The sequence below is a fragment of the Diabrotica undecimpunctata genome, chromosome 2 (genome assembly GCF_040954645.1).
Source record: "Diabrotica undecimpunctata isolate CICGRU chromosome 2, icDiaUnde3, whole genome shotgun sequence".
NCBI lineage: Eukaryota > Metazoa > Arthropoda > Insecta > Coleoptera > Chrysomelidae > Diabrotica > Diabrotica undecimpunctata.
This window is the reverse complement of record NC_092804.1, coordinates 173,935,083-173,952,270: the sequence shown is the minus strand read 5'-3', so window position 1 is coordinate 173,952,270 and position 17,188 is coordinate 173,935,083. Positions and strand designations below refer to the sequence as shown.

The window sequence follows — 17,188 nt, the reverse complement described above, 5'->3', positions numbered from 1 at the left end:
AAACCTGGTTTCTGCTGGTCCGGCCGATAGTATGTGAGGATTCTATATCCAGGGGATAAAATGCATGCAAAAAACTGAGATGACCTGTTTACAAATTCAGTCCATCGTGAGGTCCACGGTAACAAGTTATTTAACCACTAGCTAATAGAAAAAAACAGAATGATATAATTATTATAGGTTAGTACAGTAAGTTCTCGTTTTATGCGGTGGATACGTTCCACAGATACGTTCCGCATATACAAAAATCGCATAAAAAAAGACATTACTTTCCTTGAAAAAGTAGAGATACGTTCCATACCTTTCTAAATTTACATAAAATCAAGACAATAACAAGAAAGTTTGCAGAAATTAAAAGAACTAGGCTGCATGATAAATTACTTCGAACATCGAACAGAAATTTGTTCGAGGGGGGGTTGTTTTGAAAATTTTTTTTTTATGCTACCTCCTTTGAGTCCCTAAAATTTGTTTTTTAGTTTAATTTAAAGTACTAAAGATAGCAGTGCCAAAGATTCAGGTATGTATTATCCTGCCTACCAACGAAAACCACCCTCTCATACTTGTGCGCAGTTGCCTGTCGCATGTACCATATTCCGAAAGAGGGTGGCCGTTGTAAGGCTAACGACATTTTTGGAACACTCCCTTCTCTTATCTAGATCTTATCTATTGTTTTGAAGCTATTTTCTTGTGGCATTTTAAAGTAATTACTATTTTAATGAGAATAAGCCTCAATTGAAGGTTAAAATAAGTTTATTGACTTTTGACATTAATCCAACTTGTAAATTTAATACATTTTGGAGACGGCTATCGCCGTATTCCCGTTCTCCTTCGCCAATGATCCCGGTCCAAGGCATGCTCCTCCTCCAAACCTCCCGATTCCATCGCTCTTCTAATTCCTGCATTCCATGAGCGTCGAGGTGTACCACTTTTTCTTCTTCCAGGAGGCTTCCATTTGTGAAGTTTTTGGGGCCAACGTTCGTCAGGCATTCTCAATAGGCGTCCAAACCATTTTGAACCTCTTCTTTCTATTCTGTCAATGACCGTTTCTGTAGCATTCATGTTATTTCTTATAGATTCGTTGGTCTTCCTTTCCTGCCTTGATGTTCTAGAACTTCTTCTCAAATAATCCATTTCAACTGCCGACAATCTTCTCTTCAGGTCTGCATTAATTGTCCATACTTCAGAGCCATAAGAAAGAACTGATTCAACCATGGTTTGACCTATTCTTTTTTTGTTCCTTTTGGAAATGTTGCGATCCTACCATAAGGAGTTCAGACAACCTACAATTTTAGGTGCCTGATTAATTCGGTGTTTAATTTCGGTTTCTCCCAAGCCGTTCTTATAAATGAGTGCACCTAAATATTTAAATTTTTCCACTTGTTTGATTTCCACGTCCTCGTCTACCAACACAAACCTTGCATCTGAATTGATAACTAAATATTCTGTTTTCTTCATGCTGACTTGTAGCCCCCATTTTACATATTCTCTTTATAGACGCTTTATCATAAATTCTAGATCATAAGAATTTAGAGCTAGGGCGACTTGGTATTCCGCAAAGTTCAGGGAGAACAGTACGTCATTTCCTATGGGGATTCCCATTCCCTGGCAGTGGTTTTTCCAATTTTAGAGGGTTGCCTCAATAAATAAATTAAACAGTAAGGATGACAGACTGCATCCTTGTTTTAGTCCTTTAGTTACTTTTATTGGCTCTGATAGTCTATTTCCGATTTTTAGGTAAGTAGTGTTATCCCTGTATACTTCTGTGATTATTCCTATAAGATATGGACTAATGTCGAGTTGTTGTAAAGCTTGTCACAATTTAAGTCTTGGAACTATATCATACGCCTTTTCTAGGTCGATGAAGGCTAGATGTACTTCGGTACAAACCGCATTCTTTTTTCTATTAATTGTTGGAGTATAAACAAGTTATCAGTGCAAGATCAAAGATCAAAAATTCAAACGTCACTAAACTTATTTAAACCTTCAATCGCGGCTTATTCCCATTAAAATGGTAATTAGATCTTATCTCTGTCATTGGCCCGGTTGGTGTTTCTCTTTTTCTTCTTTCTGTTTAATGACTGCTCGGATGTAATTGTGAGCACTATTCCATCCCTCCGTACTTCCCGATATCTTCACGTTCATCTCTCTTACAGTCACAGGGTTCATACCCATTTCTTTATACATTCTGTTTCTCTCCACTATACATCTATTCTTCTTTACCTTGTTGCTCCACTTCCACACAAGCATCTTCCTTGTTGTTCCACTCTTCTTGCCATCTTTCCATTGATCTTACCCTTTCTTCTTTTTTTTATAGCCGTTGTCAAATGCTCTCCTCTTTCATAGAGATGTCTCTTTTCTACTGCTAACACATGCAGAGGAATACAACCCGTGATAGACCACAAGGCTGCCGCAGATACAATCCTCTAGGCGCATGCTACTCGCAACAGGTTCGTTCTGTCTACTTCTTCGTAAGTCTAATATTAGGTATCTATATCTAAATATAATGAAAAATATTATTAATTATTGTGTATTTATACAAGAATTATTGTGTTCTACATATTTAAAGTGGTAATTTAATTATTCAATTAGCGTTTTGGATTTTTTAAGTTACATTTTCATACTATCTTTTATATATTTTTTACTTTATACCCCCAAACCCCCCCTGGGTGCGCCACAGGTAGGACAAGCAGTAGATGTTGTTTGTCCAAGAAATAAATATAGGAAGACTTTTTACACATCACATGCATGCGATGTAATACTCCAATTTGTTTGGAACTTGTTCAAATTGCGACAATTTTGATGAGTCGTAACTTTTTTATTTTTCAATGTATTATAACGAACATTTTTTTCTTTGGTTTGTAGAATCTTAGGCTATAAGTTTATTTAGAGTTGTGTGGTCAATAAAATTTTTCATAATACCTCAGTGTATTATTATTCACTCGTGTTTTTTGACTAGCATAATTGCAATATGTTGGATAAATTATGTTTACCATTTAAATATAAGACTTTTACAGTACCATATTTAATTTATTTGAGTGATAAATAAATAAAAAACCAAGATTAACCATTTTAAATGATTAAATTTAAAAATTTTAACTTCCTGCGTTAGCTTAGTTTGGGGTATGACATACCCCGGAACACTTGTCGTGCTAATTTATCTAGGCACACTAACGCAGAGTTAAAATTTGTGTTTCTTTCTTTGGCTTTGGTTATCGCCAAGTGCCAGCCTGGCACTTGGCGATACGCCAATCGTCGTTTTACTCGGTAATACAGGACTGGTACTGCTAGGTGGGAGTGTGCTGTGAAGTCAACTAGCCCCGGCCACCCCTATTAAAATTGAACAAAATAAAGAGACAGTGGCTTGTTATACCTTTAATGCTGAGGTTCCTGATTTCTACGGACAACACAATACAAATAATCGTTCCCTATTAAATTCACATTTTTCTCCATTTTCATTTTATTACAAACTGTTTTATTTTCTAAATAATGAAAGAATGGTATACACAGTTTTTGAGCATCTTATATAAAAATGGCAGTCGGTTGTATCTAGATCGTCTCATTAATATAATAACTTTGAATATCTTTTATTAAAATGGTCCTTGACGTAATAACTGTAAAAATTTCCGCTAATTTGAGTTCTAGTTACTAGTTTAACATCTTCTAGGTGCTTATCGAATTTGTCTAGTTTCCACAACGGATCACTTCGTTGTCTACATATTCTTTCTGCCCAGGTTTGGGCACGTGGAATATCCCTCCTCACTCCCCGTTTGCGACTGTCCAGTACCTCCATCACGTCATCGTAGTAGTTCCTTCTATATTCATGGATGTATTTGTACGGTAAAAATTTGGGTCTGGAACAAAATAGAATATAGTTAGACGCCAAAGTTGAACAATGAAAAGCTAAAATAAAAAATAAAAGTTCCAAAATATATTTGGATATAGGTATGTTGTCTAGGCGTTATGCAATTTTGGCGAATGATCAGGAATCTAAATTAACATTTAGAGTATACCAAAAACCAATTGATTAAATTGTGATAAATGCACAGGATGATTTATAAGGAAATTTTGTAGCGGAAACAATATATTTTTTTAATTAATTAATAAACTTATATTGCCAATTTAGTGGTAATGGTACTTCATTATATTTTAAGTATTCCACATTCTAAGGATTGACAAAACACCTGTACAGCCATTTGAAAATGACCTTTGATAGATAGATACGTTTATTGATAATTTTTACATAGTTTTACATAGGAAATAACTAAGAAATAATACAAGAACACATAATATAACATATACAGTGAAAAATAGAAATATAAAAAAACAATTCAGTTAGGTGTAAAGTAGTTTTCATAAAAACGACCAACTTGGAGCTCAAAGAAACAAATTCCTGTATACTATAGAAACACTGTTCCAGCAAGAAGTGTTTTGCTAATTTAGAAAATTGTTTAGAATTCATTGCCTTAAAATCAATATTTTTGTTTAGGTTTAAGAAACAATTATACAGATTATAATCTATTGTATTAAGTTGTGTAACACACAATCTGGAATATAGTATAGGGGAGAGGCTTGTACCTTGGGCCAGCTTGTACCATAAGCCACCCAATTTTTTTTTAATTTGGCCCGCGAACTCTCTGTTTCTTATGTCAAGCTCTTCTACAATCGTTGTCATTCTGTGGTTAGTTGTTGAACGTCACCAGAAATCATTTGCGGTTGTCTTAAAAATATAGTGAATGGACTGCCGGAGTGATGACGTAGATTTTATTGACATCTGTCAGTTTCACTTTCCAAACAAACCTTGTTTCATAGATAAAGAATATGCCTTGTTTAGTGTGGATAATTTGTATTTTTCGTTATTTTTTCATTTTTTTTACAGAATCTTCCCGCTTTTTGCAATATCTAAGTATTCTAATAGTTATTACAACAATTTTACAAGGTTGTGTAAATAACAAAGCATGTTGTTTTATAAAAATAGCAATGAAATGCATATATCAATAAAGTAAGGTTAGAATTTCTTTAATTTAAACTTTTAAACTATATTTCATAGAAACAGAACACTGAATTATGATGGTGTTTTCGTAAAAAACACTATACTTAAAAGAAAAAGCAGCAGAGGAAGCAAAATGTTAACTTTATAGAAATTAAAAAGTCTTGAGATTGAGCATTTTAACTTTTGTTTGGAAAGTAATAATAACAATATGACAGCCGTGACGTCACACTCCGGCTGTCCATTATTTTGTAAAAAGTTAGTACCTACTAGCGGACCAACTCGACATCGAGTTTTTTAAAAAAGTTTTATAATTTAAAAAAATCTACCGGAAGTAAAAATATTTTTATCAATAACTCAAAAACTATAAATGATAATTTCGTGAACTTACATTTTTGAACTCTACGTTGAATTCTCTATTGATTTGACTAATAAAAACGAAACCGGAAGTCGACCTCAAAACCGGAATGCAATTTTTAGTTCATCAAATGTCGACATGGATATCATTTAGCAGTTAATTTTGCATGCTGATCACGAATCCGGTGTCAGATTTGCTCTATCTTGACGTTTTATGCGCGTTTCGGGTCACTTCCGGTGTCGGATCGCAACCGGAAGTACATATTTAGTTTCGTCTCGACGAGACCTTTCGATCCATATATACATTATGGGGTCTAAAACTTAAAGTAAATTTTAACTTCCGGTCATCTCAAAACCGGAAGTGAATTTTTGTACCAAAAGTATATCTTGACAATCTCATACGTAATACTAATAATATTCCGAAAAAATATTTTAATTATCTAATATGGTTTTTGAGTAAAGTGGTGGACAAGAAAAGGGCTTAGCGTTTTAGTATATAAGATATACATTATGGGGTCTAAAACTTAAAGTAAATTTTAACTTCCGGTCATCTCAAAACCGGAAGTGAATTTTTGTACCAAAAGTATATCTTGACAATCTCATACGTAATACTAATAATATTCCGAAAAAATATTTGAATTATCTAATACGGTTTTTGAGTAAAGTGGTGGACAAGAAAAGGGCTTAGCGTTTTAGTATATAAGATTTATAGGATAGATAATTTTCTTTTTTAATTTTTCCGTTAAAAGAAATGGTAAATTAAATCACAGGGTGTGTATGCTTATTCTAACAGGTACTTAAACAACATAGTGTTGTTGTTGTTTGTTTGGGTTTATACGACTGCGGACACTAAATCCATTCGCCAGTCTTACAATTTTTACTCATTTTTTTATTAGTCATTGTTTCTTATACAATCTTATCCTAAATCTATTACTAAGTAGTATTGATCTCTAATACATAGTCTTTTTTTTGGTAATTTGTTTCTAGTTTTTTTTTCTATCAGGTGCTTTTTAGTTATTTATATATAAAATAGGTGATGAGGTCCTCATCTATCAACAACATAGTGAGAAATATAACAAAACAGTTTTTTTAGGTTAAATTCATATTCGTTTTCTTTTCGGCAGAGTCTTGTACCTTGGACCACTATCACGTCTTGTACGTTGGGCCGCGGCCCAAAATACAATCTCGTAGGTGGATAAATAAAAAGAGGTAAAAACCGTTCTTTTTTCTTTACATATGCCTAGAAGCAAAACCGGCGTAAAAAGAGCTCCGACAGATAATGAAAACCTATTAAAAGCATACAATGCAATTCAAGAAAAGCAAATATCGGTAGCAAATTTCCTCTTTTATGGTGCTTGCGCAGTCCGAAAAGTATTTTCCACTGATGAGGAGAACGACTTATGACAGTATTTAACTTAAGCGAGTCATATGCATTATGGACTTTCACGTCGCTCTTTGCAAACTTTAGCATTTGAATACGCTAAAGCCAACAATAAGCCAGTCCCACCGTCCTGGAATAATAATTATCGTGCCGGAAAACAGTGGTTCCTTGGCTTTATGAGTCGCCATAAGCAACTTAGTTTCATAAAGCCACAAGGCACTAGCCTATCTCGCGGCACCAGCTTCAACAAACACAATGTCTCATTATTTTTTTCAAAATTAAAAGAACTCATGAATAATCATGCTTTCACACCCAGTAAAATATACAATATTGATGAAAGTGGTAACACTAATGTTCACGTTGGTTCCGCTACAAGTGGAGAAAGGGGTACTAATGTAACATTTATGGCTGCTATAAGTACTTCAGGGAATGCTGTCCCCCTAAGTACATATTTCTCAGAGTTAATTTTAAGCTCTATATGCTGAAAGGTGCACCTGCTGATTCGGTGGAAACGGCTCATCCTAGTGGTTGATCCAATGGAGTCAATTTTAGAATATTTAAGGCATTTTATACATATCACAAAGCCTTCCGTCGATGATAAAATATTAGTAATATTAGACAATCATGAAAGTCATATTACCCCCGAAATCATCAACTTAGCTAAAGAACATGGGATCGTAATATTGACTATTCCATCTCATACGAGCCATAAGCTCCAACCCCTCCATCGCAGTACTTTTGGCCCATATAAAACTTATAACAACGCGTGCACCGAATGGATGATAAGAAACCCAGGAAAACCAATATCTATTTACGATGTTCTCTGAAATTTCTGGTCAGGCATATAAACTAGCATTTAATCGCACAAATATTGAATCTGGATTCAGGGTTTCAGGGATCTGGCCAGTGTATGAAAATGTATTTCAAGAACACGAGTTCTATAGTTCTTCGGTCACTGATAGAGATAATCCTGCTAATATCAATGAAGATATTTATTTCAGACCTCTATTAATAATCATAAAATAACTGCTGAGACTGAAGAACCTGAGCTACCATACAAGTCACCAGAAGTAGTCTGCCCTTTACCTAAGGCACCTTCAAGAACAAACATACAAAAAGGTCGTATGAGAAAAATAAAATAGAAAACGAGCACGCGAAAAAATGAACAAAAATATGAAGAAAACAGCTGTGAAAAGAAAAGTTATGGACACCCAACCGAGAAAGCATCATTTAACAGGCAATAAAATTAAAATGACCAAAGCAGTATCTTCGCAATCTAAGGATCTCAACAAATTATCATCTTCTGACAACGACGACGTCGAAAGTATCCCTTACGATGATAGTTCGTATCCGTCTTCTGAGCATGAGTCAGACATAGATTGGGAAGGACATATGTCTAAAAATAACAAACCAGACACACGAACAGAGTTTACACTAGAAACTGGTAGATTCTACCTAACAAAGCTTATTGGAAAGAGGCTTATCCTACGATTTTATGTTGCTAAAATAGTATCTTTAACTCCAACAATAATGGTTAATTACCTGAAGAGAATCCGCTTATCTGAAAACTTCTGCCTGATTGATATAAAGGTATATGAAATCGAAAAGGAAGACATCATTGAAAGCGTCGTGGAAGTTCCCAAGAAAGATGGATCCTCAAAACGTCAACAGGATATTTATACTTTTAACTTGGATTTTGAAAAGTATTTGGTTTACGTTATTTAAATTGTTTGTTCTTATGTTTAATAATAATAAATCATTGCTTTATATTATTGGTAATTCATTTTGTTTAAAATGGTCCTTATTCTAAACAAAACTGAATAAAACAAATATTAAAAGGATTTTGTTCCTATGTAATTTTAAATGTGTCTATTAATTATATAACTTTCTACGATTCATAATGGAAGGAAACTAGAAGGAAAAAGAGGTCCAGGACGAAGAAAATGCTCCTGGCTGAAGAATGTATAGCCACCCTTCCGTAATGAAGAAGGAACCTTAAGAAGAAGTGTAAACAGCATTTTGTTTAAATTAATTTATTCAAAATATATATATATATATATATATATATATATATATATATATATATATATATATATATATATATATTAAATTAATTTATTCAAAATATATATATATATATATATATATATATATATATATATATATATATATATATATATATATATATATATATATATATATATATATATATATATATATATATATATATATATATATATATATATATATATATATATATATATATATATATATATATATATATATATATATATATATATATATGGTGACATTTAGTTTGTATATCAAAATTTTCCGTTAAGATCTTATAAATATCCAAATTTTAAGGTAAAAATGAACAAAATAGCAACAGAAAATCACTTTTCATTATTTAATAGATCATGAATAATAGCAAGCTGAAGAAGATCTGAATAAATTGGATATTTCTGTAAAGATTTACAAAAAGATGTTACCACATAATTGGATGCAGTCAGATGTAGAAATTAGTAGTGCAACAAACTTTATTGCTAATCTGTTTAAATAATTTATTTCCAATACAACTGATTTAAATGAAGACGAAATTATTCCCACGTCGAAAACATATCACACAATGACACTAATTATCAACGGTAAGATAAGAACCGGGATTATAGTGTTTTTGACAATTACTTATGAACATTTTAATCACGTTTTGTATATGTATCAGTTTGTGGGTTTGTTTACGGTACCCCAAAGTACCTTTTTTATGAAAATGCATCCAGTTAATTATTTATATAACAAAACTGTCAAAATCACAATATATGAAAAATTCCGTTAAGATCTCATATATATTAAAATTTGAAATTTGGTTAAGTAAATGGATAAAATAGCAACAGAAAATCTCATTTTGTTGCAGTTTTTATGAATAATACGACTTTTGATCCAAAATACAACAACAATGATGATAATTTTGATGAAAAATGTGAAACATTCAATTTTTTAGATAATGCTCCCCTCGATGTCTGGGAAACTGATTTTAATCAACGATGGAACTATAAATCTAATTAATATAATATAACTCAATGGTTACTGGCAAAAGCCATTGTACGACAACACTTGCCCCTTACCAACCCGACCTGAGGCAGCGTGGTAAGGTATGCCTCGCGACCCCTTATGAATCATTGAAATAAGGGAGGCTGCACCGTAATTGGAAACGGTTGATAAAGCTGCACATGATGATGATGATGATATATATATATATATATATATATATATATATATATATATATATATATATATATATGTAATTTAAGAATAGTTATTTCTATAACTAAGCATATTGGGCTACAAGTGAGTGAAATATTTTTTTACTCGGTATTGAAATTTTTCTCACGAAGTGTCAGCAACAGCCAGCAACGAGTGGTAATAAAAGTTCAGTGTTTAAAAATAGTATAATAATGAGATAAGTAAATATTATATAATTTTATGTAATGTATTCTTTTCACCTATCCGATTTAGCAAATCGCTCTATGATTGCATCAACATCTAGAGAAATTTCAGGATACAACTAAACCAACCTTTCCTCCAAAGTTCTATTTCTAAGCCAAGTCTTTAGACGCTCAAGCGTAGAAAAACTACGCTCTGCTGTTGTTGCACTGACTAGCAGTGTAAATAATATTTTCAGAAAAATTCTGATATTTGGATACATATGAATATCGCAGTTTTCTAATACTTCTAAAATAGAATCAGGAAGTTTTCCATTATTTTGCACGACTCTTTTCTACTTTTGAATCCACAGTGAAAACTCTTGTTCTACTGTGGAATAGGCAGTAGATGGTCCAATAATATCCTGGAAGGTGTCAACAATTTTTTTTAATGCAACTTTATCTTCTGGTGTGTTATCAGTTTTAGGTAAAACAACTCTCGGTGAAAGTTGTTCTTCTAAATCAGTTAAGATATTGTCTAAAAGGGGCAAATAAATAGATCTTTGGAAATATTCTTCGCAAGAGTTAGCAGGTTGGTTTTGACAGGTTTGACGAGAAACTATACAAGGCATCTTCAATTCAATATCTAGTTGTTCAGCTATTTCCTTTACTTGATAATAAAGTTTGCTAAAAACAGACTCATCATTTGATCTTTTATTTTAAAGAATGCATTTAGTGTCCTCTATGGTCTCAGTAGCCTTCTTCAAATCTAATTTTGGTGACTGAAGAAGACGACTAAGTGATACAGCTGTACCTAAAACATCACTAAGACAAACTACTAAAATGAAAAATTCTGGGCTCCTAATAATTTGCATTAATGAAAATGCATCAGTTGACATTTTACTGTCCTTCCACGTAGAAATTGTTTCAAGAGCGTTGTATATTTTGATGATTGATTCACCCTGGAACTGAGGATGACTTTCATGCCTTACAACCCAACAAGTTTCACAAATTCCTTGGACAGTAGCCCCAAGTTCATTTATTTGTATTCACTAACGTATTAGACAGAGCTAATGCAACAACAATATTCACTTTGATATTTATTATAGATAAATTATAAAATGTAGCACACAGTCTCAACAATTATAATACATATTCAAATTACAAACAACCAATTCGTAGAAAAAACTGAAGATAAGAAATACCTAATATAATATAAAAATGTGCTGATTTCGTGCGAAACGTCATGTCATGTACATTGAATGAGCAATAATGTGTGGGCGGTAATTCTACCTCATCGATAATCGAACGATTTTCTGACACTCAAATGACGAATTGACAAAATTTAAGGTAGCGTTAATCGAGGTATTACTGTATTCAGAATTGTTGATTTTTTTAAAGAGCAATCTAAAAAGGCTTACCTCTGGAATAAATGAATCGAAAGGAACGAGCGGGGTTTGTAAAAGGTAAAAGAGACAACTCATTGAAAAGTCTGGAGAATTTCAAGTACCTATAGACTACCAAAAGGCATTTGATTGTGTAAGCGGGATAAATCTATGGGCCATTTTAATAGAAATGGGCACACCAATGCATCTGGTGACACTTATTAAAAATCTGTAATAGTCAAATGTAGCAACAGTATGACTAGATCAGAAGTTCTCATACCAATTCAAGACTGAGAGAGGTGTTAGACAATGATGCTTGTTGTCACCTGACTTATTTCACATTTATGCTGAACATGTCATGAGGATGGCTTTAGATGGATGAACGGGTGGAGTAGATACAGAATGGGAAACAAAGACATACAAATACTTTGTTACGCAGACGATGCAATATTGATAGCCCAAGATGAAGATAGTCTGCAAAGACTGGTCCACACATTTAACATAAGAGCAAAAGAATTTAATATGATAATCTCATCTCAGAAAACTAAAACAATAGTAGTCAGCAAAGAACCAACCAAATGTAAAATAAAAATTGATGGCATCAGTATTGAAAAAGTAATGGAAATAAAATACCTTGGAATTACACTGTCCAGCTATGGAGACCTGGACAAAAAGCAAATAGACTGGCAGGATGCCTTAATAACACTATATGGCAAAACAGACACATTAACACTGAGATGAAGGCAAGAATTTATAAAGCCAGTGTAAGACCAATAATGGCATATGCCTCAGAAACAAGACCAGACACAGCCACAACACAAAGGAAACAGCAGAGATGAGAGTACTGAGAACAATTGCAGGAAATACGCTGAGAGATCGAAAGAGAAGTGTACATTAGAAGAAAATGTAACGTACAGTGATTAAATGAATGGATACAAAATAGAAAAAAGAATGAAATAACCACATAAGCAGAATGGCGGAGACCCGTGTCGCCAAAATAGCAAGAGATATGCCACCAATCGGCAGAAGAATTATCGGGCAACCGCGCAAAAGATCCGCCAATGAATAAGCAGAATTGCTTATAAAGAGGAAGAAGAAGAATAAGAACAATATGTTTCTTTTAAATTTAAAAAATTTGAGAGTTTTATTATGACGAGAACGAAAGATCAGTCTGCGTAAACCTAAGGTAAGTATGTGGACTATTTCCATTGAACACATTTGTTATTTGTTTATAGAGTGTATTGATACCATTTAATCATCTCTTGAAATTTCATCATTTTTTACATGTGTGGTTTTACTAATTTAATTTGTTGTTATCCCTGATAAATGGCTAGAATCAGAATTCATAGCAATACCTAAAAAACAGGGGGCTAAAAAGTGCGAAGAATATCGAACAATCAGCCTAATGAGCCACATGTTGAAACTGTTTCTTCGAGTCATCCATGGAAGAATTTATAAGAAGTGCGAGGAACAAATATCGGACAGACAGTTCGGCTTCATTAACGCAGTGGGTACCAGAGAGGCACTTTTCGGAGTACAGGTACTGATTCAAAGATGCAGGGACGTTAACTGCGACGTATACGCGTGCTTGATCGACTATGAAAAGGCATTTGACAGAGTTCAACATCAAAAGATGATAAACATTTTAAAAGAAGCAGACCTGGATGACAAAGACCTCAGAATAATTTCAGAAATATACTGGAATCAGACCGCACACATGAAAATTAACGGAGAAGAAACAGATCACATAAAAATACTACGCGGAGTTAGACAGGGATGTATCCTATCGCCGTTGATATTTAATATGTACTCAGAGAAAATTTTTAACGAGGCTCTTTACGGAATAGACGAAGGCATCCTTCTAAATGGTGAAAGAGTAAACAATGTTAGATATGCCGACGACACCATGGTGAGAGCAGATAGTTTAGAGGAACTTCAGAGGCTAATGGACAGAATAAACGAGTACAGTCAACAGTACGGACTAAACATTAATACCCACAAAACGAAACAAATGATTATCAGCAAGGAGAATATAAATGGGGCTCATCTTTACATTAATGGGACGCAGATAGAGCGAGTAAAACAGTATTGCTACCTGGAAACTATTATAAACGAACAGTGGAGCAATGTACAGGAAATAAAGTGCCGCATAAGAAAGGCAAGAACGGTCTTTAACAAAATGAGCGCCATCTTCAAAAGTCACAACATATCCCTAGATATGAGAATATCATGGACAGCAAGGATCACGAACAAGGAAGTTCTAGAAAAAATGAAGAAGGAACCAGAGATTGTGTTTACGATCAAACGCATAAAATTGCAATATCTGGAACACGTTATGAGAAATCAGCACCGTTACTTCCTGCTGCAGTCTATATTGCAAGGTAAAGTCAAAGGTAAGCGAGGACCCGGTAGAAGGAGAATATCATGGCTGCGGAATTTAAGAACATGTTTTAACAAAACCTCAACGGGGCTGTTTCGAGCCGCAGCGAGCAAGGTCATAATTGCCAATATGATTTCCAACATCCGAAACGGATAGGAACCAGAAGAAGAAGAAGAATTTGTTGTTAAAGATCTAAGGTCTCTTAACTTTCTTCATGTATATTTATAAAAGGTTAAGTGTTAAGTCCTATCTTTTTCTTCTTATCTGTGGTGATTTGTTCTATTGAATCAAATTCAATTTCAAAAGCTAGTTTCGAACCCACGACTCGCTCTCCACCAACCATCCAGCTGCTGTTCGCAGTGAATCAATTTGTTCGCGACTTTCGCCAACCTTTCAAGCAGAATCAAAATGAAAAAGGTTACACATTGATAGGTATTATTGCACAAGCGATAACATACATTCTTTACTTCACGTCTTTTATTTTTATTGATTTTTGATTTTACAGTTTCCTATGTGTCGGTCTGGTTTGACTTAAGTATCTCAATCATGTTTTGATGTGACACATTGTCAAACGCTTGTCTGTAAACAGTTTTGTATGTGCCAAATAAAAAGTTGAGGTGATGGTGTAAGAAAAGATTTTATTTTTAAATATTGGCAGTGCTTTATTTATAAAAGGCAGGGACAAAATGTTTTGTAGTATATTATGTATGTTATAGCCAAGTAATTAGTTAACAAATGTTTCAAACAATTACACTAGATAAAGAATATATATGTATAAGTCTTGGTAACATAAATATTTAATATAAATATTCATACTTATTATTTAAAATATAAAAGAAAAACAGACTAACGTGAAACAAACTCTATTTACATTCTTTTTAATGGATATCCATTTTTAATTTTTTTATGTAGTCAGTAAATTGTCTAATATAGCAGTGGAGAGAATTTTCTGTTAAAAGAATTCTTCACATGGTAATAGTAAAATTGGCCGCTGGTCTTTGTTTTTTCTACCATCTCCAAGTCATTTCTGATCCTTTTGGTATACATGTTATTTTGGGTGGATCTGTTCGAAAATGTCCTTAATACTCTCTCAGCCCATGTTTGCGCCCTTGGTATTTCCCTGTCGATTCCTCTTGTTCTCTTATCTAGATAGTCCATGACGTCGTCGTAGTAGTTTTGTCTGTAGATGTAGAGGTATCTGTAGGGTAGAAACTTCGGCCTGGAAAATACATAAGTTTTAGTCTATTTATGTGGTTGAAGATTATATAAAAATCTCTATTATACAAAATAATCAATAAAGCACATAAAAACATATTTGCCTATTAATTTTTAACGCATATGTTTAAAAGTGTGTAGCAATAAAAACAAGTTTCAAAACAAATGTTTGCAAGGAATGTTTAATCTTTTACCGTACTAATGTACGACAACGAACTGATGGCGGCACCACACTTCGCTATGTGTGATTCGTTAAGCGCCATATTCGGTCGCAAAAGATAAAGTGTGGAGGGTACATTCGTCAATTATTTGCTTTATTCGCACGCATAAGCAAATACCCGAATAGCAAATATGCCTATCCGTTCACTTATTGGTTTTTTGACACACTTCAAAGAAGACCAATAAGCCAAATGCACGCCGAATGTAATTTGTGAACTGCCCACACTTCGCTAGCACCGGTGGTTGTCTCACTGTTTATCTTAACCTAACTTTATTGTAATTTACGTTGTTCTTGAACCATCAATTAAACAAATTTGTGTGTTTATATACAACTATCGTACCTATTGCATCTTGATTTGTGCTGTACCTACTGTGAAATGAAGTGGACAAATTAAAAGGTATATTTCTTGATTTAAGTGAAAATAAGTTTTGTTCTGAAGCTATTTTCTTGTGGCATTTTAAAGTAATTACTATTTAAATGGGCATAAGCCACAATTTTTAATGGTTAATGTAAGTTTATTGACGTTTCAATTTTCACTTCGGAAATCGTTCTCAAAATACATTGTCATGGACAAACTGGCTCTATGCAAAATGTTTACCAATTTTCTGCTCGAATATGCTGAACGTAACTTTAAGCCCTTTGGTATTAAGTTATTGTCTCTACATCTTCGTAAAAATTTGACTAAATTTTGACAATGTGCCAGTTTCTTGTAAAGAATTTCCAATCTCCGAAAATTTTGAATAACGCTGGGCTCATAACGGTTTTTAATATTGTTCTGAAACTATTTTCTTGTGGCCTCTTAAAGTAATTACTATTTAAATGGGAATAAGCCACAATTAAAGGTTACAGTAAGTTTATTGACCTTTCAATTTCCACTTTGGAAATCGTTTTCAAAATACAAACAATGTTTGTATATTAATTATTATGCTCGTTGTCTGCATAGCATAATATTTGGATTTCTTTGTTCCCCATTCTGTAACCATGACCTTTACGTACTGCTTGTATTATTTCGTCCATTATTATATTAAAGAGAAGTGGACTTAACGAGTCACCCTGTCTGACTCGGCTTTGTACTGATATACACTGTGTTAGTATTCCATTTATCTTTGCCTGTATTCGATTATGGAAGTAGATGTTTTTGATGGTTTGTATCATATTGATTGGTATGTTTCTTTTATACAGTAGGTGTAACACTTCTTCGACTTGGATGCGATCGAAAGTCTTTGTCAAGTATATAAAGCATAGATATGCTGGTTTATTGTACTCGATGGTCTTTTCTGTGATTTGTCTTAGTACAAATACGGCGTCTACACAGGAGCTTCCGGATCTGATTCCTTGTTGTTCATGTGATAAAGTTGTTAGTTTATTGATTTTGTTGGTTAGAACTTTTGTGGTAAGCTTAAGTGCGGTGTTCAGTAGATTTTACCTCTTTAATTGTTGGGATCTTCTTTATCTCCTTTCTTGAACATTGCTATCATTATGCTGTTTCTCCATGCGTCTGGTATCTTGCAGCGCAATATTAGTTTTTGTATAAGTTTTGTCATCTCTAGGTTTATACTTTCTCCTCCGTGTTTTAGAAGCTCGTTGGTTATTTCGTCTGGTCCTGGTGACTTTCTATTTTTAAGTAAATTTATAGCTATCTCTTCCTTCTAAAAACTGATTTCGTATTATTATTTTCCTTCCCTTTAAACAGTTCCGTCAGGTATCTTTCCCATTCGTTTGCTGGTGTGTTATTGTATTCCTTCAATTCTGCCATTTCTTTCCGTTGGTTTCTTACGAATATCCATATTTGTTTTTGTGTACCGTAGAAGCAGCTTTCCATCGTTTTTGTGAACTGTTCCCAG

At 33.5% G+C, this 17,188-nt stretch overlaps 1 protein-coding gene and 1 long non-coding RNA gene across 4 annotated transcripts in view; one reads left to right on the top strand and one right to left on the bottom strand.

The window, feature by feature from the left end:
* Nucleotides 1–3,354: 3,354 nt before the first annotated feature.
* Nucleotides 3,355–17,188, bottom strand: part of fln (flightin) — a 40,668-nt gene continuing 26,834 nt past the window's right edge. For 2 of the 3 annotated variants that reach the window (XM_072524054.1, XM_072524055.1), the window contains exon 3: nucleotides 14,757–15,128. In XM_072524054.1, coding sequence (XP_072380155.1) covers nucleotides 14,834–15,128 — 295 coding nt within the window. In that variant the 3' untranslated portion in view covers nucleotides 14,757–14,833. Of the gene's footprint in view, nucleotides 3,849–14,756; nucleotides 15,129–17,188 lie in introns of those variants that run through there. The other variant, XM_072524056.1, reaches the window with a different exon arrangement.
* Nucleotides 16,789–17,188, top strand: part of LOC140435248 (uncharacterized) — a 202,833-nt gene continuing 202,433 nt past the window's right edge. Inside the window, exon 1 of the long non-coding RNA XR_011950126.1 lies at nucleotides 16,789–16,894. This is a non-coding gene — a long non-coding RNA (uncharacterized lncRNA). The remainder of the gene's footprint in view (nucleotides 16,895–17,188) is intronic.